Genomic DNA, 21,849 nt, shown 5'->3' on the forward strand with positions numbered 1-21,849 from the left:
AAGGAAGCCATCGACCCAGAAGTCAGAAAAGCCTGTGGGATCTGGGGTGTGCCTGAGTGTCTCCATGAGTGGTATACCATGTCCATTGCTCTAGACAGAGAAGTCCACCCCCCCAGCCCAACCCCAGCACAGCAGCCACCTTGTATGGCGTTAGCTAAAAAGCCCATTTCAAAACCTGCAAATCTCACCCCCCCTTCACTGGGGGGGGCGATTAAATGTTATCGCTGTGGACAAATAGCGCATCGAGCTTCTGAGTGCCTGGTCCCTGCCCCAGTTCCACAACAATGACCCACCACAGCTGCACGAGGGAGGAGGGCTCCAAAGAAAGCCCCAGAAACCGGCCGATTTGCCAAACAAGCTGTGGAGATTCCCCTCCCCACTGAAGAGAGGGGGGACCCTCCGGCTACAGGAGCACCTCCCGACAAGCCCAGTGGGGATGAAGACCCAATGGTGAGTGCACCCATCACCTCTTTCTCAATTAAAGTAAAACTAGCCCTGCCAGAAACAGGAAAAAAAACAGAACTCCCAGCAGTAATAGATACCGGCTGTACCAGATGTCTAATCGGTCTTAAGATTGTAGAACAACTGGGCATCAAAACAACACCCTTAAAACAACCGATTAAATTTTACCAAGTGGATGGCATGCTAATTGGGGGAGTCCCTTCCACTCATATTACTGAACTGATTAGATTGGAGATGGGGAAACATCATGAACTTATACGATTTATAGTAACCCCAAAGATGTCGGACTCTATCATACTAAGCCTGGCTTGGCTAGACAAATGGGGCCCCACCATCACATGGGAAGATGGATACCGAAAAATGAGGATAGGGGTTGGCCCAACACCCCCTGCCCCTCCCCCCAAACACCAACCTACCCAAAATGACCAGCAGCCAGAAACAGCAGCGGCTTGTTCAGATGGGCCTCCAGGCAAACACCAAATCCCTAAGGTGTATGCAGACTTAGCCAAAGCTTTCAGCGAGGAGGTTTTAACCTCCTCCCCCCTCACCGGCCCACAGACTGCGCCATTGAATTACAACCAGGGGCTAAATTGCCAAAGCCTAGAATGTACTCCATGACACCTGCTGAGATGACTGAATTGAGGAAGTACATTGACACCAACCTAGCCAGAGGTTCCATCGAGCCTGCGAAATCCACCATGGCTGCCCCAATATTATTTAAAGAAAAGAAAGATGGCACCTTAAGGTTGTGTATTGGTTTTCGATCGGTGAACGCTATTTGCATACAAAATACCTACCCCCTCCCACTGATGAAAGACTTACTGAACCTCCTATCGAAAGGGAAAATTTTCACCAAGCTAGATCTAAGAGAAGCCTACTACCGAGTTCGCATAATGGAGGGAGACGAATGGAAGACCGCTTTTAACTGCCCCTTGGGCAGCTTCCAATTCCGGGTCATGCCTTTCAGACTCCAGCGGGCCCCAGGGGTCTTCATGCAACTGATCAATGAAATTTTGCATGAGCATTTATATCAGGGGGTTCTTGTTTATCTCAATGACATTCTTATATTCAGCGAAAATATGGAAGACCACGTCAAATTGGTCAGACAAGTGCTGAAAAAACTCCTAGCAGCCAAACTTTATGCAAAATTGTCCAAATGCGAGTTCCACAAGGAGGCCCTGGACTATCTGGGATACAGGTGTCCAATAAGGGCATCGAAATGGACCCAGGTAAGGTGAGTACAGTACTGGACTGGTAGCCCCCATGCACCCGTAAGCAGCTCCAGAGCTTTCTGGGGTTTGCAAACTTTTACAGACAATTCATCCCTTCCTTCGCTGAGGTCACACTCCCTTTGACAGAAGTGCTAAAGACCAGCCCATCTCCCACCAAGCCAAAACCTAGCCAGCCCTTAGCTTGGACAATGGACTGCCAAAAATCTTTTGAATGATTAAAATGCCTATTTGTGGTGGAGCCGATCCTACAGCATCCTGACCCAACTAAACTCTTCGTGGTTCAGGTGGATGCAAATGATGTGGCGGTGGCGGCTATTCTACTACAAAGGGACCCCCAGAACAATCTAATGCCGTGTGCTTATGTATCAAGGAAGTTAACAGACACTGAGCGCAGATGGGCGGTATGGGAAAAAGAAGTGTTTGTGGTGCGATGGGCTCTCCTGTCCTGGAGGCACTTCCTGGAGCGGGTGGATGAGCCTTTTGAGGTTTGGACTGACCACAAAAATCTCGAGGCTCTGAAGACCCCGAGGAAGCTCTCTCCAAAGCAGGTCTGTTGGGCTCAATATTTCAAATGCTTTAACTTTAACCTGAGGGAGTAAGAACCTTCTGGCTGACGCTCTCTCCCGCAAACCACAATTTGATAGCTGACGGGAAGAGGTAGTTCACACCATGATCTCAGAGACTCAGCCAGCCGCCCAAGCCCACATCAGAGTGCAAACGCACCAGGGTTCAAATCTCCCTGAAGACAAGTTGACAGCGGAGCTAAAAGTGGTGCTCTCTAATGATTCCTGGTTCAAAGAAAACCAGGCGAACCTAACCCTAAGGGACGGGTTGGCCTGGAAGGGGACTAAACTTTATGTGCCCCACAGCCTGCGGCTCCTGGTACTAAAGAGAAGTCATGATTCTTGCCTAGGGGGTCACTTTGGGTTTTTAAAAACCCTCCATTTGACTAGGAGGCAATTCTGGTGGCCAAAGATGAAAGCTGATGTGGAAGACTACGTGAGGAGCTGTGCCACCTGCGCCACCATGAAATACCGACCAGGAAAGTCCCCTGGACTTCTCCAGGCTGTAGCCGAACCCACAAAGCCCTGGAGATTGCAATGGACTTCATAGTTGAGCTCCCAGACAGTGGGGGCAACCGGGTCATTTGGACTGTCATTGATTTATTCTCCAAGCAAGCCCACTTCACTGCCTGCAGCAGACTATCCTCGGCCAAAAAACTGGCAAAGCTGTTTGTGAAACACATCTACAGGCTACATGGAGTCCCAAAAAGAATAACATTGGACCGCAGGGTCCAGTTTACCACTAAATTCTGGAGGGAGTTCCTACGATCCATTGGGTCATCCCAGGGACTTAGCTTGGCTTTTCACCCATCGACTAACGGATCGGCTGAAAAATTGAATTCAATGGTGGAGCAGTACATTAGGTGTTATGTGAATTATCAACAAGAGAACTGGGCGGACTTGCTACTGTTCGCAGAAGTTGCTTATACTAATGCAGTACACAGCAGTACTGGGTTGACTCCTTTTCAAATAACTACGGGCATGGATTTTGTGCCGATGCCTGAGTTGCCTAGAGAGCCACCTACTTCCGTGTCCTTGACGGACTGAATGACCTCGTTGAAAAAGGGTTGGGAGAATACCAAAAAAGCTTTAGCGGAGTCAGCAGAAAAGTATAAGGCCCAGGCCGACAAACACCGGGGTCTCCAACCACCTTTCAGAATAGGTGATAAGGTGTATTTGTCAACCAAGTACCTAAGATTGAGGTTGCCTAGCAAGAAGTTTGGACCCAAATTCATTGGTCCCTTTCCTATAGTAAAAGTGATAATCTGGTGACTGTCCAACTTAGACTCCCTCGCATATTAGGGAAAATATACCCCGTTTTCCACAGTAGCTTATTGAAACCGGTCAGAGAATCTACCCTCAGACTTTTGCCAGCTGCTCCGCCCCCTCCTTTAGTAGTACAAGGGGAGATTCATTATGAGGTGAAGAAAATCCTGGACTCTAGACTCTACAGGGGGCGATTACAATATTTGGTGCACTGGAAAGGCTTTGGCTGAAGCTACTTGGGTTAAAAGTTGGGATGTGAAGGCTGATGTGCTCGTGAAACAGTTTCATGACAAATTTCCTGACAAACCGAAAGGTCCTCCGGGGGGAATGAGGGGGGGTTGAAGGGATTGGTGCTAGCATTAACCCCTTCTTTTGTGTTTGTCTGTTTTATTTTTAGGATGGGTTTTTCTGCAGAGGGGGACGCCTGTCAGCCTTGGAAGCCATATTAGGCCGGAAGCTTCAATGCTGCCATCTCCTCGTGTGTGGGAAAGTAGGAGGGGGGATTTAGGAGAGGAGAATTAGTAGACATAATAGCATTCTTCCTATCGGTCAAGGTCAGGGGCTGAGTCGAGGTGGAACGGACGTTGACGTTGATTGGAGCATGTGACCAACTGGGGAGAAATGGAATGGTTTTGGGAGCTTTGAATTACTGAAGGAAAGCCCGGGCTTTTCAGATTCGGGATTTCCCAGATGTGCCAGTTTGCCTATTCTAGTAAAGAGGACTTTGGAAAATGCTTGCTTCCGTGTCTTTACTTGGAGAGGGGTTTTTTTCTGGAACGCTGACATTATGTTATGTCCACAGCATTTTACTGGTCTACCAATTTAGTTACTATGTTGAAAAATGAAATTTATTTTATTTCATTTATTATTTTATTTTATTTTATTTCGAATTTATATACCGCACCTTCTCCCGAGGGACTCAGGGCGGTGTACAGCCAGATAAAAACATACAATACAAACATTAAAAAAACAATTAAATGGATATATATTAATTTGGCCCCAATTTAAGATAACAAACCAATTAAAAATTAAAAATATGTTAAAAAAATATGTTAAGCCAGCCCGGCTTGTTGAAAAAAGAAAGTTTTAAGGGCACGGCGGAAGGCACCAAGGTCTTGGATTCTCCTTATCTCTGGGGGCAGCTGATTCCAGAGGGTAGGTGCCCCCACAGAGAAGGCCCTCATCCTGGGGGTTGCCAGCCTACATTGATTGGCTGATGGCACCCCAAGGAGGCCCTCTCTGTGGGAGCGCACAGGTCGGTGGGAGGCCATTGGTAGCAGCAGGCGGTCTCGAAGATAACTAGGTCCTATGCCATGGAGCGCTTTAAAGGTGGTAACCAACACCTTGAAGCACACCCGGAAGACCACTGGGAGCCAATGCAGCTCGCGCAGGAGCGGTGTTATATGGGAGTGCCAGGCGGCTCCTGTAATTACCCACGCGGCTGCATTCTGGACCAGTTGGAGCCTCCGGGTGCTTCTCGAGAGGAGCCCCATGTAGAGAGCATTGCAGTAGTCCAGGTGCGAGGTGACGAGGGTGTGAGTGACTGTGCACAGGGAATCCCGATCAAGAAAGGGCCGCAACTGGCAAATCAGGCGAACCTGACAGAAGGTCCCCCTGGCTACAGCCATCAGATGTTCCTCCAAGGACAGCTGCGTATCCAGGAGGACTCCCAGATTGCGCGCCCTCTCTGCGGGGGCCAAAGGCTCGCCCCCGATAGTCAGTGAGGAAGTCAACTGACTATATCGGGATGCTGGGAGCCACAGCCACTCAGTCTTGGAAGGGTTGAGCTTGAGCCTGTTCCTCCCCATCCAGATCCGCGCAGCCTCCAGACACTGGGACATCACTTCAAGGGCATAATTGGGGTAGCCTGGGGTGGAGATCTACAGCTGGGTGTCATCAGCGTACTGATGGTACTTCACCCCAAAGCCATGGATGATCTCACCCAGCAGCTTCACATAAATGTTGAACAGAAGGGGCGAGAGGACCGACCCCTGAGGCACTCCACAAATGAGAGGCCTCGAGGTCGACCTCTGCCCCCCTGCCAACACGAACTGTGACCGGTCTGAGAGAAAGGAGAACCACCGTAACATGGTGCCCCCCATCCCCAACTCTTCCAACCGGTGCAGCATGATACCATGGTCGATGGTATCAAAAGCCACTGAGAGATCTAACAGGGCCAGAACAGAGGAACAACCCCTGTCTCGAGCCCTCCAGAGATCATCTGATGATCCAGAGATCATCATACCCGGTCCGTGGTAAATAAAGCCCCCCTCATTTGTGATCTTGTTCAGGAGGGGGGAGCGGACCTGGCGGGTATTACGGAGACCTGGTTGGGCCAGGAGGGGGGGGTTCCCCTCGTTGAGATGTGCCCACCCGGTTTCCGCGCATTCCATCAGCCGAGGACACAGGGGAGGGGCGGGGGGGTGGCGGTTGTCATTAGAGAAGGTCTTGGTCCGAGGGAGGTCACTGTTCCTCAGACGGCTGGTTGTGAGTCCCTCCTTGTGAAGTGGGGTCATGGGGTGCAGATGGGTGTGCTGGTTACGTACCTGGCTCCCTGCCACGTGACGGCAGCCCTGCCCGAGCTGCTCAACGTTATAGCCGCGGTGGCGGTTGACACCCCCAGGCTTATGGTCATGGGGGATTTTAACCTGCCATCCGTCGGTGAGGCGTCTGAGGTGGCTCGGGAGTTCATGGCTTCCATGACGGCCATGGACCTGACCCAGTTAGTTCATGGCCCTACTCACACGGGGGGAAACACGCTAGACCTGGTTTTTGTCTCTGGTCAGTGGTTGAGTGATCTTGAGATAGGGGATATAGTGATCGAGCCCTTGTCATGGTCAGATCACTCCCTCCTTCGCTTTGACCTTCGAACCGCCGCACCCCGCCGCAGGGAGGTGGAACCACTGAGGTGGTACCGCCCCAGGCGCCTGATGGATCCTGATAGGTTCCAGACGGAGCTTGGGCCATTTCCTGAGGCTCTGGCACACGGCTCGACTGAGGAGCTGGTGGCCGCCTGGGATAGGGCGGCCGCTGGAGCTTTGGATCGGGTCGTGCCTTTGCGGCCTCTGACCCGGCGTCGATCTCGCCTGGCTCCTTGGTTCACCGAGGAGCTGAGGGAGATGAAGCGCCGGAAAAGACGCCTGGAGAGTGGTTGGAGGGCCAGCCATTCTGAATCTGACCGAACACTGGTAAGGTCTCATATTAGGACCTACCTGGTGGCGATAAAAGTGGCGAAGTATAACTATTTTGCCACTCTTATTGCGTCATCAGATAATTGCCCGGCTGCCCTGTTTAGGGTGACCCGCTCCCTGCTCCACCAGGAAGCGCGGGAGGACCCCTTGGAGGGTAGAGCCGAGGATTTTGTACAGTATCTGTATGACAAAATCGCTCAGATTCGGGAACATCTGGACTCTGACTGGGTAGATTCAGCGGGGAGGACAGAGGCAGGTCTTGTGAGTATTATCTGGGAAGAGTTTGATTCTGTGACGCCCGAAGACATGGACAGGATACTGGGCAGACTGAGCGCAGCCACATGTTTACTGGACCCGTGTCCCTCCTGGTTGGTGCTGGCCTCTCGGGAGGTTACACGAGGCTGGCTCCAGGGGATTATAAATGCTTCCTTGAGTGAGGGTGTCTTCCCTGCCGCCTTGAAAGAGGCGGTGGTGAGGCCTCTCCTCAAGAAACCTTCCCTGGACCCGGCAGTGTTGGCAAATTATCGTCCAGTCTCCAACCTTCGCTTCATTGCGAAGGTTGTTGAGAGTGTGGTAGCGCGACAGCTCCCCCAGTACCTGGATGAATCGTCGTATCTGGATCCGTTCCAGTCGGGCTTCAGGCCTGGGTACAGCACGGAAACGGCATTGGTCGCGTTGGTTGATGATCTCTGGAGGGCTCGGGACAGGGGTTGTTCCTCTGTCCTGGTCCTATTAGACCTCTCAGCGGCTTTTGATACCATCGACCATGGTATCATGCTGCACCGGCTAGAGGAGTTAGGGGTGGGGGGCACCGTCCTACGGTGGTTCTCCTCCTTTCTCTCTGACCGGTCGCAGTCTGTGTTGACAGGGGGGCAGAGGTCGACCCCGAGGCCCCTTGTATGTGGGGTGCCACAAGGGTCGGTCCTCTCGCCCCTTCTGTTCAACATTTATGTGAAGCCGCTGGGTGAGATCATCCGTGGTTTCGGGGTGAAGTACCACCAGTACGCTGACGATACTCAGCTGTACATCTCCACCCCGGACCACCCCAATGATGCCCTTGAAGTGATGTCCCGGTGCCTGGAGGCCGTGCGGATCTGGATGGGGAGAAACAGACTCAGGCTTAACCCATCCAAGACCGAGTGGCTGTGGTTTCCGACATCCCGATATAGTCAGTTGGCGCCATCACTGACTATTGGGGCCGAGTCATTGCCCCCCACGGAGAGGGCTCGCAACTTGGGTGTCCTCCTGGACTCACGGCTGTCTTTAGAAGAGCATATGACGGCCGTGGCCAGGGGGACTTTTTATCAGGTCCGCCTGATTCGCCAGTTGCGTCCCTTTCTGGATCGGGACTCGTTAAATACGGTCACTCATGCTCTTGTCACTTCCCGCTTGGACTACTGCAATGCTCTCTACATGGGGCTCCCCTTGAGGAGCACCCGGAGGCTCCAGCTGGTCCAGAATGCGGCCGCGCGGGTGGTTATGGGAGCGATGTGGCGCTCCCATGTGACCCCCCTCCTGCGCGAGCTGCACTGGCTCCCGGTGGTCTTCCGGGTGCGCTTCAAGGTTTTGGTTACCACCTTTAGAGCGCTCCATGGCATCGGACCGGGGTATCTACGAGACCGCCTTCTGCTACCAATAGCCTCTCACCGACCAGTACGCTCCCATAGAGAGGGGCTCCTCAGGGTGCCGTCGGCCAAACAGTGTCGACTGGCGGCCCCCAGGGGGAGAGCCTTCTCTGTGGGGGCACCTACCATCTGGAACGAGCTCCCCCCAGAGATACGGAAGATCCCGGACCTGCGCACGTTTCGCCGTGCTCTCAAAACTTTTCTATTTCAACAAGCTGGCCTGGCCTAACTCCCCTCTTTTAAATTCTTAAATTTTAAATTTTTTAATTCGTGATTTTATAAATTGGGTGTTTTAATCTGTGTTTCGGCCGAAATATTTAATAATTTTAAGGGATTTTTAATATTTGTATTGTCTGTATTTTATCTTGGCTGTTCACCGCCCTGAGTCCTTCGGGAGTAGGGCGGTATAGAAATTTGATTAATAAATAATAAATAAATAAATAAATAAATCTACCAACGCGACCAATGCCGTTTCCGTGCTGTGCCCAGACCTGAAACCCGACTGGAACGGATCTAGATAGGATGTTTCCTCCAGGAATTGTGGAAACTGTCGCGCGACCACACTCTCAACAACCTTCGCATCAAAGCGAAGGTTGGAGACAGGATGATAGTTGGCTAATACTGCCGGGTCCAGGGAAGGCTTCTTGAGGAGAGGCCTCACCACCGCCTCTTTCAAGGCAGCGGGGAAGTGACCCTCACTCAACAAAGCATTAATAATTCCCTGGAGCCAACCTCGTGTAACCTCCCGGGAAGCCAGTACTAGCCAGGAGGGACACGGGTCTAGTAAACATGTGGCCGCACTAAGTCTCCCCAAAATCCTGTCCATATCATCAGGAGTCACAGAGTCAAACTCTTCCCAGATAACGTTCTCAAGATTATTCCTCGTCACCCTGCCCGAATCTACCCAGTCAGAGTCCAAATCCCCCCGGATCTGAGTGATTTTGTCATACAGGTATTGTCCGAAATCCTCGGCCCTGCCTTCCAGGGGGTCCTCCCGCACTCCCGGATGGAGCAAGTTGGTTTGGCATGATCTGTTTTTAACAAACCCATGCTGACTTCTAGTTATTACTTTACATGATCACTTTTGTGCGACTATTATATGTGCAAAAATGGAAAGAAACTGAAATACCCACAGTGGAGAAATGATTGGTGAACATCACAGAACTAGCAGAGATGGCAAAATTAGCTTGTTTGATATATTAGTGACTGGAAACCTCTTATGGACTTTTTGCTGAAAAAAGAGAAAAATGAACGTATGATTTATGAGTTCCATCATTAGAAGGGGCAGCTTGGAGAAAGAAGGAAATTGTGATGTAAACTTTGAGGCTGAGAGTAAAATATAAATATATGCATAATTGCTGTCAAGAAAATCAGAAGCCACTTCTTTATTATTCCCCCCCCCCCTCTTTTTCACTATTCATATTTTTTCTTTATTTTCTCCCAATATTTATATGGCTTTATCCTGTTAAAAATTCTTTAACAAAAATTTTACACACAAACACACACACACACACACACACACACACACACACACACACACACACGGTATGGTATGGTATGGTATGGTATGGTATCATAGCGTATCACATCGTATCGTATTATATTAATTATATTACATTACATTACATTACATTACATACACTACATTACACTACACTACACTACTATACTTACACACACACAGAAAGTGTGTTTGTGTGTGTGTGTGTGTGTGAGAGAGAGAGAGAGAAAGAAAGAAAGAGAGAGAGAGAGAGAGAGAGAACATACCCAATATTAAATAATCATTTCAGTTTTTTAAAAATAGCTAACATCACATGTTAAATCAAAATTTCATGAGATTTTGATTTAAGATTTAAACTGAAGGGGCACTATGTGGATGATGTTAGTGAATTCCTTTTAACCCCTGTTTAGTCTAAAGTTGGAAGGGAGGGAGGGAGGAAGGAAGGAAGGAAGGAAGGAAGGAAGGAAGGAAGGAAGGAAGGAAGGAAGGAAGAAAGGAAGGAAGGAAGGAAGGAAAGAAGGAAGGAAGGAAGGAAGGAAGGAAGGAAGGAAGGAAGGAAGGAAAGAAGGATCTTTGACATCTTCATTTCTGGATGGGGTAACTACCCTGTTCAAACCCAGTTCACAACTTAGGGGTTCTCCTGGACTCATGATTTCTGCATGAAGAGCAGGGAGCAGTGGTGACAAGGAGAGTTTTTGCACATCTTTGGTTTGTATGCCAGCTGTGGCCTTTCCTGGAACAAGACTCCCTGAGCTCAGTTACTCAAGCCCTAGTCATGTCTTGCCTGGATTATTGCAATGAATTTTACATGGGGCTACTCTTAAAGTAGTTCTAACAAAGAACTTGCTGGCTTGATACCATCAAAGCTGATACAAAAATGAACATCCAACAACTGAAAGAAGCTGTGCTTGAGCGGATAGCATGGAGAGACTTCCCTATAAAGCTACCAAGAGTCAGACATGACTGAACATTTACTACTACTACTCTTGAAGTGCATTCAGAAGCTTCATCTGGTACAAAGTGTGGCAAAGTCTTTGGGGCCCCTAAAATACCCCATGCTATACAACTGCTTCATAAGCTACACTGGGTGCCAGTTTGCCTCCAGGTGCAGTTCAAGAGTTATGAATTTTAAAACCCCATGGCATCAGTCCAGGTTACTTGATGAACTGTCTCATCCTGCTAAGACAAACCCTCCCTACTTGTACCAGCAGAGGAGGCCTACTGAAGATCCCATTGGTTGAGCAACTTTGACTGGTGGGATGTAGAAGAAGAGCCTTCCCTGCTGTAGCCTCTGGAACATTCTGCCTCCCAGAGTGAGGTTGGCCCTCACATTTCTATCCTCCCACAAGAGTTGAAGACTTGGTTCTACTGGTTGGCCTGGGGTCCCAATAGGGGAATACCATACTGGAGGTGGCTACTGAACCAACTAGCTGACCCCACTCCCCCTCTGCACTTCCTGCTCCCCATCCACTCATCTTTTGATTTATATTACTTTACTTTTATTTATATTTATTGTTTTTATTGCTCTGCTACTGTTTGCTTTCATTTTTTTTATCATTTTCTCTGCTTTCCTGTTCTAAGTCACAGTGAGATGGACAGCAAATAAATTTAGCAAATGAATGAATGAATGAACAAACAAACAAACAAACAAACAAACAAACATCCAACCGACACAGACATTGGTTTCCTCTCTAGGATTGCCCAATTAGAATCAACTCAGGTTATGTTTACCATGTACACCATGGATATGTTACAATTTGCATCAGGTCCCATGCATTCTTTTTTTAAAAAAAAAAACTGATTATTTATAATTTACTTCTTTAAAATACATAAATGCTTAAATACATAAATTCTGAATATTTCATCCACCTCATTATCCATCTCCTGTTTATTTAAATTTGAAGCCTCAGTTAATAGCTTTATCATCATACCTAGAAGGTCTTCTTATTTTTCTTCATCAATATTTGGAATTGTAAATAATAAGCCACCTTCTCCATTTCAAGCATTATTACTGAGTCTGTAAGCTGTTTATTTTCTTGTGTCAGTTTTGGATTTAGATTTCATCTACCTTTTTTCCTTCTTCTTCTGATTTCTCCTCTATTTTCTGAATTCTTTTTTCATTCCTTGTTATCATTTGCTGAAAATTCCCTATTCTTTCATCCAAATTGTACATTTTTCCTTCATCTCTCCCATACCACTTTTCATTTCGCCCAACTCATTTTTCATCTCTCCCATACCATTTTTCATCTCAGTGTGATTTTTTTTGTCATAGCTTCTTGTATTGACTGAAGAATCATTTGTAATTGAGAGGTATTTGTTTTCTCTTGTTGTAGCATGGTATCTATAGATCTTTGACTTGATAGGTTGGAGGTCCCATGCATCCTGAAGAGCATGTTAGGGATTTATGGTTCAGTAAGGGAGTAGCTGGTGGACAGACCTAGGTCAGTTTTAGATTGGAAAACCAATGCACATTACTGTTACAATGGTTTGACAGAATCACTGGATATATCAGATTGGTTTCCTGAATGCTGCTGGGAGATTTATACCTTGAATCTCATCAACATTGTTGAATATTTCATTGGCAAAGACATCATTTAGTATTTTCAACTACGCAAATTATAATTAATCAGAAAGATACGTTTAACACCCGCCTTCTACTACAATAAGTTTTCCAACCTTTTACACTTTGAATCTGAGAGTTTTATGGAGGAAGCTTGTTTCCAATCAATCTTGCCATTAGGTTTGTTGTATTCAATGCTGTTATTTATCTCAATAGCTACTGCTTCAACATTCCACTCCCCCATTGTTTATTGTTCTTTCTGGATCAGTAAAACAAGTATATTTAGCCAATCATAGATTGATTGGAGAAGATGATAATATCATTAATCACATAGTACATATTTTTGAATACATATTTCAAGTGTCCCTTATGATGTGCTATCAATATTAATATTTAAGCTTCAGGACTGTATGCTCTCTCTATTGCTCTGTTCTCTCTATATCAATGACTACACCTCAAGGGAACCCTCTGTTAAAGTTCTGAAGTTTGCAGATGATACAATGGTCACTGGCCTCATTTGAGACGGTGATGAAACTGCATATAAGAAGGGAGGTTGAACAACTAGCCCTGTGAAGCAGCTGTAACAATCTGGAGCTGAACATGTTTAAAACTGTAGAAATGAGAATGGATTTTAGGAGGCGCTCTTCTATTCTATCACCTCTTACAGTATTAGACAGCACAGTATAAACAATAGAATCCTTCAAATTTTTAGGTTCTATAATCTCCCAGGATTTGAAATGGACACAATATTAAAACCATCATTAAAAAGGCACAACAAAGAAAGTTCTTCTTACATCAACTCAGGAAGTTCAGCCTGCCCCAGGAGCTGCTGATACAGTTTTGCAGATGAATTGTTGAGTCAGTTATTTGTACTTCTATAACTGTCTGGTTTGGTACAGCAACCAAACAGGACAGGTAAAGACTCCAAAGGATAGTTTAGACTGCAGAAAAAGCAATTGTAACCAGCCTGCCTTCCATAGAAGACCTGTATATTGCACAGGCCAGAAGGAGGGCTGAGAAAATATCTGCAGACCCCTCACATCCTGGACATAAACTGTTTCTACTCCTCCCCTTGGGATAGCCTACAAGGCATTATAGGCCAAAATAATTAGACACAGGGACAGTTTTTTCCCTCATGCCATCACTCTGCTGAAAACCTAATTTCACAGTGTTTTCTAATGCCTATGTGTATTTACCCATATAGTACGGCTGTAGTATTATTATTTATTCTTATCTTTCTTACTCCCCACTTATTGATATTATTATTATAATGACTATCATTAATCTGCATGTACACTGAGAGCTTCTGCTTTCAACATTCCTTGTGTGCCTAATCACACTTGGCCAGTATTAAATTCAATTCAGCATAACTAAAAAAGTTTACAGATTATAATACAGTTTCCATGAATTTAAAAAGTATCAACAGAATCTTTAAATCCCAGGTGACAAGTTACTTTGACAATATATAATGAACTGTTGAAAAGTATGTATTTTTGTGAAATTCAGTCCTTTCCTAAACAATTATACAGGATAGGAATAAAAAATAACCATAATGTGAATGAACCTACTTTTCTGGGGTTATTTAATACAAACTCCAGCCCATGATTTCCATTATTGCTTCTCCTAGGCTGATATAAGAAGCTACAGTACTGTCTATGGCAATTCCCAGTTCATCCAGGCCATAGTTATCCCAAAGCTGCTTTTCAAAAGGCAACTGGACGTTCTGTGTTTTCTCTCTTGAAGATGTTTGGCTTCTCATCCAGAACTGAAGATGCTTCTTGGATGAGAAGTGGGATGTCTTCAAGAGAAAAAACACAGAAAGTCCAGGTGCCTTTTGAAAAAGCAGCTTTGGGACAAGCAGCAGTATTATCCCTGGCTGCCAGTCAGGCTTGGTATCATGCTATAGAGTTTATGTAACTTTTGCTTGCATTTCTGTAAAGTGATAGCTTGCTTTAATAATAATAATAATAATAATAATAATAATAATAATAATAATAATAATAATAATAATAATAATTTTATTTCTATACCGCCCTTCTCCCGAAGGACTCAGGGCGGTGTACAGCCTATTTAAAAACACAGACAAAACAATGATATAAAATTTAAAATAATTAAATAAGTGGCTCAAATTTAAAACCCCAATAAATTTAAATACCCCAATTTAAAACTATTGTGTTGATAGTCCGGCCTGGCGGAACAACAGGGTCTTCAATGCGCAGCGAAACACCCGGAGGTCGGAGATCTTACGAATTTCCGGGGGCAGTTCATTCCACAGGGCTGGGGCTCCCACAGAGAAGGCCCTCCCCCTGGGCGCCGCCAGCCAACATAACTTGGCCGATGGCACCCTGAGGAGGCCCTCTCTGTGGGAACGAACTGGTCGGTGGGAGGCTATTGGTGGCAGAAGACGGTCTCGGAGGTACCCGGGTCCTATGCCATGGAGCGCTTTAAAGGTGGTAACCAACACCTTGAATCGCACCCAGAAGACCACCGGGAGCCAGTGCAGCTCGCGCAGGAGGGGTGTCACATGGGCATAACGGGTTGCGCCCATAACCACCCGCGCGGCCGCATTCTGGACCAGCTGGAGCCTCCGAGTGCTCTTCAAGGGGAGCCCCATGTAGAGAGCATTACAATAGTCCAACCGGGAGGTGACAAGGGCATGAGTGACCGTGCGCAAGGCGTCCCGGTCCAGAAAGGGCTGCAACTGGCGAATCAGGCGAACCTGATAAAAGGCCCCCCTGGCCACGGCAGTCATGTGCTCTTCTAAAGACAGCCGTGCGTCCAGGAGGACACCCAGATTGCGAGCCCTCTCTGTGGGGGGCAAAGATTCACCCCCAATAGTCAGCGATGGCACCTGCTGACTATATCGGGGTGCCGGAAGCCACAGCCACTCGGTCTTGGAGGGGTTGAGTCTGAGCCTGTTCCTCCCCATCCAGACCCGCACGGCCTCCAGGCAGCGGGACATCACATCAAGGGCATCGTTGGGGTGGTCTGGGGTGGAGATGTACAGCTGAGTATCGTCAGCGTACAGATGACACTTCACCCCAAAACCACAGATGATCTCACCCAGCGGCTTCACATAAATGTTGAACAGGAGGGGCGAGAGGACCGACCCTTGCGGCACTCCCCATGCGAGACGCCTCGAGGTCGACCTCTGCCCCCCTGCCAACACGAACTGCGAGCGGTCGGAGAGGAAGGAGGAGAACCACCGCAAAACGGTGCCCCCTATTCCTAACCCCCTCAACCGCTGCAGCATGATACCATGGTCGATGGTATCAAAAGCCGCCGAGAGGTCTAATAGGACCACGGTGTGTTAGGACATGGTCTTCTTTTCAAAAATACATTGAATCACATACAACTTGAAATAGGAGAGGGGGGAGGGAGGGAGAGAGAGAGAGAGAGAGAGTCTGTCTTTGATCAGTTTTTGGCTTCTGTCAACTGTCTAGGCAAGTCCCTGCACTTTTCTTGTGAACTTTTTCATAAGTGACTTGCCATTGCCTCCTTCCAGAGAGAGAGAGAGACTGGCCCAAAATCACCTTTCTATCTTACTGCCTCAGAAAAGCAATTGTTTGTTACATTCCTTTTTGGGTGTGTGACCACATCTTCTCTTTCTTTCCATCTTTCCAAGTAGTCTATGCATTATCTGTCCAAAAAGGATAATTTAACCCTGGTAATCTGTGCCTTGAGTGAAAACTGTGCATTAGTTCGTTAAAGCATGAAAAAGCATCTATATTCAGCACTTGCAAACAGATTTAAAACAAAAATTTCCATTCTTATTAGTCCATTGTCAACAACTTATAAACCTTCCTTTACTATTATGGTTAAAATACCTTAGAGATTTGCCTTGTATGGTACAAGTTTGTACCTAAAGAAATTGGGATGGGTGGAAGGAGGAGGAGGAGGAGGAGGAGGAGGAGGAGGAGGAGGAGGAGGAGGAGGAGGAGGAGGAGGAGGAGGAGGAGAAAGACTACTTTTCCTACTGCACTAGGAAAATATGGCTGGAAATCATGTTTGCAACCATCCAGTAAATATCCCAGTATGTTGGCATTCTGTCCCCACATCTTTCCACGTTGCAAAAAGTGATACTAGAAAATATAATTAAAAAACAAAAACAGATTTTTAAAACAATGCAAAAATTATAGAAGAAATGGTGATCTCTACTCTAAACTAAATCTTAAAGCCCGTCTGTGGTTCTTTAACAAATAACAATAAAGTTGCTCAGGAATAACCAAAAGAGCAAAAACACAAAAAGTGGGAATAAATAGAAAGAAGCTAGTTTAATTACATGTTTTCCTCACCTCTTTCTTTGCGCCATTAACTGCAACCTGCTCAGAAGTATCTTGGATACCTGCAGAAATACTATTGTTCCCTGGGACGTTAACATCTCCCACCGAAAAGACCGGAAAGAGGGGCCTGAGAAATCGGAACTCGCTACTTAAGGATCCACCAGTCAAACAGACATCATAACGGTAAGTCCTGGAAAGTGACCCATTCTGTGAATCAGCACAGTTCTCTGGAGTATCAGCACTGGCAGGTGGGAAGTGAGGATGAGTAGCAGGAAATTGGCTTTGTGGGTCCTTCTTGAGGATTTTGACCACAATAAACACAACAATACAGACCAGGAACACAAAGGAGACTGCAGCCAAGCAGATCACCAAATACTTGGTCAAGGTTTTATCTTCTTCCGGTTCTTGCACACTGACATCCACCCTCCTTAGGAAGGGATCCGAAAAGCCATCCACAAGAAGAACATTAAGCAATGCTGTGCTGGTCTGTGGAGGAAGACCGTTGTCTCTGACCAGTATCACCAGCCTCTGCTTGTTTGTGTCTCGCTCATTCAGGGCTCTCCTCGTTTTCACTTCCCCATTCTGTACTCCTATGCTGAAAAGAGCTGGATCCGTGGCCTTCAGCAATTCATAGGAAAGCCAAGAGTTTTGGCCAGAATCTGCGTCCACTGCAACCACTTTGGTGACCAGATAGCCGGCCTCAGCTGACTTGGGAAGCAGCTCATTGCATGGGGATGTGTTGTTCTGGAGGGGATACAGGAAGAAGGGAGCGTTGTCGTTCTCATCTATGATGTGAATTCGGACAATCACTTCTGAGCTCAAGGAAGGAGAACCACCATCAGATGCCCTCACAGTAATACTGAAGCCTCTTATCTGTTCATAGTCCAGGGATCGGAGAGCATACATGTTTCCAGTTTCAGAGTTAACTGAGATGTAAGGGGTCACCAGGCCATCACCCTTCCCAGGCACAACTAAGTAATTCACTTTAGCATTCAGCGTTGTGTCTAGATCCAGAGCGTGGACTGAGCCGATGAGGAAGCCTGGAATATTATTCTCCCTGATCTGCATGTCATATGAAGACTTTTCAAAAAGGGGAGAGTTATCATTGACATCGGAGATCTGAACATTAATCAGTCTTGTTGAAGTGAGCCTAGGAGATCCCCAGTCAATGGCAGTGATGGTGATGTTGTATTCAGTGACCGTCTCTCTGTCTAGGGGACTTTGGAGCACAAGCTGATAAAAGTTGTTCATGGTGACTTTCAGCACAAAAGGGAGATTCATCTGCATGGAGCAGACCGTTTTGCTGTTGTCTCCAGAGTCTTGGTCTCTCACACTGAAGAGGGCCACCATTGTGTCTGGGGGAGAGTCCTCCTTTAAAGCGTTGGTCAGAGATATGATGGACACTTCTGGGGGGTTGTCATTCTCATCTTCAACCTCTATCAGTACATTGCAGTGCCCTGAAAGACCCCCTCCATCTGTTGCTCTGATGCTCATGCTATAACTCTTTTCTTTTTCATAATCAATCTGTCCCCAAACAGTTATATCACCAGTAATTTCATTTAAATAAAACAAATTGTTTATTCTTTCAGGCACTTGATGGAATGAGTAGAGTATCTGTGCATTTGAACCCAAATCCAGATCTGTAGCTTCCACCTTAATCACAAGAGTGCCCTTAGGGAGATTCTCCTTTATTCTTGCTTTATATTCAGACTTACTAAACAGAGGAAAGTTATCATTATTATCCAGAATGTTAATATTAATTTGAACTGTGCCGGTTTTCTTTGGAACTCCTCCATCAATAGCCATTAGAATCAATTCAAGGTGTGGCATCCTCTCCCTATCTAATGTTTTCTTCAAAACAAGGTATATATTGTCTTTTCTATCTTCATTCTTTTGTACTTCAAGCTGAAAATGCTCATTGGGACTAAGAGTATAATTTTGGATGCTATTTTTTCCCAAGTCATCATCTTGGGCAGGTTCCAAAGGGAATGTCGTACTTTTAGGAACAGTCTCAAGAATATCTACCTCCACATTGTTTTTCCAAAATCTGGGTGCATTGTCATTCACATCTTCTATCTTGATTTCAATATTAAAGATATCTAAGGGATTTTCCAAGACAAGCTGAGAAAGAAGTAGACAAGGATCATTCTGGCCACATAAAGCTTCTCTGTCTATTTTTTCATTAATCAACAGATTCCCAGTATGAATATCAAGATGGAAGTATTCCTGAATGCCCTCAGCAACTAAATGTGCTTTGCGTGTGGAGAGTTCTCCTGTTTTCAGTTTCATTTCCTTGATGACATTAGCCACCAGAAACCCCTTTTTCTTTTCTTCAGGGACAGAAAAGCGAATTGAAGCACACATTACTCTAAGGAATGAGAAATAGAGAAGGACATACAGACCTTGCCTTTTCCAAAAGCAATTCTCCATGACTCCAGTCTCTTCCTTGTAGGCTCAAATTCTGCCTCAAAATTCAGTCTTTCTTTCCTTCCTTTATGATTTAATTGTTCAAATCATAGTTAATTGTTCAGTCTTTTGTCATTTTATAATCTGCAAACGTTTCGCTGCCAAAGAGTCAAATTCCTTTTGTTCAATCTTGTATTACTGTCTGCCCTGATTCTGAGCAAGCAGAACAGAACTAAATTTCTTTGTTAATATCGCCACCATGTGGAAAACTAGGCAAAAATTCTATTTGTATGGTTTAGACTCCATAATCACATCAAATCCATTTTTATCTATCCACTAGCTAGCCTACCAAGCAGAATATCTCGTTAACTGTTTAATCATATAGAAAAAGAAACAGAGTGACAATCTGCACACAAAAATTTCAAAGTTATTGATAAAGGTTGTAATCCAGTCCTTTCACAGTTGAGTTCTGAATGATTATGGGCATATCCAGTGACTCTTTAGGTGGCTTCTGTTGTGTGCCCATGGATATCAAGTTTAACCCTGTGTAAGGAAATCATTTCTGCTTTGAGGCACTTTGGCAACATCTTTCAACGCATTCAGTTCGGATTACAGGTGACAACATCCTTCCACATTTTTTTTGCTGCTGCGTCTTGTCCCATTTGGGGGAAGGTGGGCTTTGAATCAGTTTTTTGCTCCTGTCAACTGCCCAGACTAATCATTACAGTTTTCTTGAAAACGTTTTTGGAATAGGTTTGCCTTTGCCTCCTTCCTAGGCATCAGAGAGAGAGAGAGAGAGAGACAGGCCTAAGATCACCTTCCATGTTACTGTCTGTCTGTTAACTAGGGAATATTCACGTGCAAACTCTTAGTTCTGGCTCTGCTTACTATAACCACTTGGCTTTTAGTAAAAGTAATCTTTTCACTATCAATTGAGTCAAGAGTGTTTCTTTCCCAAGGGATGAAGCTGGGCCAGGTCTGACAATTACTTTCAAACTACACTAGGAAAATGTGCCTGGTAGTCATGTTTATGACCATCTCTTTGAAATTAATTGCTTATTCTAAATATACTGGTCATATTGGGCGGCTTACACCAAAGACAGTATCCTAAATAGCCTATTGCTCCCAACAATCTGGGTCCTCATTTTACCCACCTTGGAAGGATGGAAGGCTGAGTCAACCTTGAGCTGGTGAGATTTGATCCGTTGATCTGATGAACTAGCAGTCAGCTGAAGTAGCTGCAGTACTGCACTCTAACCACTGCACCACCTCGGCTCTTACTGGTCATACTTGAAAACTAACTGAAAAGCAGAGTTGGAAGGGACCTTGGAGGTCTTCTAGTCCAACCCACTACTCAAGCAGGTGGCCCATACCATTTCAGACAGATGGTTGTCTAATCTCTTCTTTAAAACCTCCAGTGATGGAGCACCCACAGCTTCTGAAGGCAACCTGTTCCAATGGTTAATTGTTCTCACAGTTAGGAAGTTTCTCCTTAGTTCCAGGTTGCTTCTCTTCTTGATAGTTTCCATCCATTGTTTCTTGTCTTGCCTTCTGGTGCTTTGGAAAATGGGTTGAACCCCCCCCTCTTCTTTTTGGCAACTCTGAAATACTGGAATACTGCTATCATGTCCCTCCTAGTCCTTTTTTTGACTAGACTAGACTTACCCAATTCCTGCAACCATTTTTCATATGGTTTAGCCTCCAGGCCTTTAATCATCTTTGATTCTGCACTCTTTCCAGCATCTTTGATTTTGCACTCTGTCCAGTGTCTCAACATCTTTTTTATATTGTGGTAACAACAACTGGATGCAGAATTCCAACTGTGGTCTTACCAAGGCATTATAAAGTGGTACTAACATTGATGATGTAATCTATCTGGTCCTGGTGTATTGAACTTTCTAGCATGATCAGGTGTTCTCTTACCATTTTTTGCCTATTTTAATTTGTATTACTTCTCTGTTCATTATGGTTCTGTTTTTGGTAGGTTGGGGTATTTTTTCCTTTTGCATGAAGACAGATGCAGAGAAAGAATTAAACAGCTCTACCTTTTCTCTGCTGTCCATCACTTCCTTGCCATCTTCTTCCCATTAGTGGACCAATTGTTTCCTTGACATTTTTCTTGTTTTTCGCATGTTGAAAGAAACTATTTTATTATATTTGACATTTGTTCCAAGTCTTACTTCATTCTCAGCTTTAGCTTTCCTGACCTCAGCTTTGTAGATTCGAAGTATATGCTGGTATTCTGCCTTAGTTTCTTATCTCTCTTTCCATTTTTTATACTGATAATAGGCAGTAAATATCCCTGTACATTACATCCCTGTAAATATCCCCACATCTTTCCATGTTGCAGAAAGTGCAATTTTTCACTGACAACCTCTGAACTATTCAAACCTTCAGCTGTTACATACCCCTTCTTTAGCAATTTAGCAAGTGTTCCTTTGTGCTATTGATTTCCTCTTTCCAGGATAAATGCCCATGTAGAAACTAAAATACATAGAAAACCAATACAAATTTCTCAATACATTACTCTAAATAAACATGTTCTCTGGAAATTCATAGAAATGTACCTTAATAGACATTCTGAGTCATTCAAACTGTATAGGTTTATAACTTAATTACATTAATAATTATTCTAACCTGGGATATATGCTCTCTTTCCTCCAGCTGATTAGGAAGATCATGGCAATCATTTCTAATCTATGGATTTAGCAGTTTTTGGATGCTCCATAGTTAAAACAGGAAAGAAAGGCCTAAGAAACT

The 21,849-nt window shown here is 45.4% G+C and overlaps 1 protein-coding gene across 10 annotated transcripts in view; it reads right to left on the reverse strand.

Moving 5' to 3' along the window:
- Positions 1-21,849, reverse strand: part of LOC117662494 (protocadherin beta-16-like) — a 248,720-nt gene that overhangs the window by 36,566 nt on the left and 190,305 nt on the right. Inside the window, exon 1 of one of the 10 annotated variants that reach the window (XM_087890192.1) lies at positions 16,696-20,780. The exons of the other annotated variants lie outside the window; for them this stretch is intronic. Within the exon in view, the coding sequence (XP_087746318.1) occupies positions 16,696-19,113 (2,418 nt within the window). The 5' untranslated portion in view covers positions 19,114-20,780. Of the gene's footprint in view, positions 1-16,695; positions 20,781-21,849 lie in introns of those variants that run through there. 10 annotated transcript variants of the gene reach the window in all.

This window comes from Pantherophis guttatus, chromosome 3, assembly GCF_059756535.1.
Source record: "Pantherophis guttatus breed Tessera chromosome 3, ASM5975653v1, whole genome shotgun sequence".
NCBI classification, from domain to species: Eukaryota; Metazoa; Chordata; class Lepidosauria; order Squamata; family Colubridae; genus Pantherophis; species Pantherophis guttatus.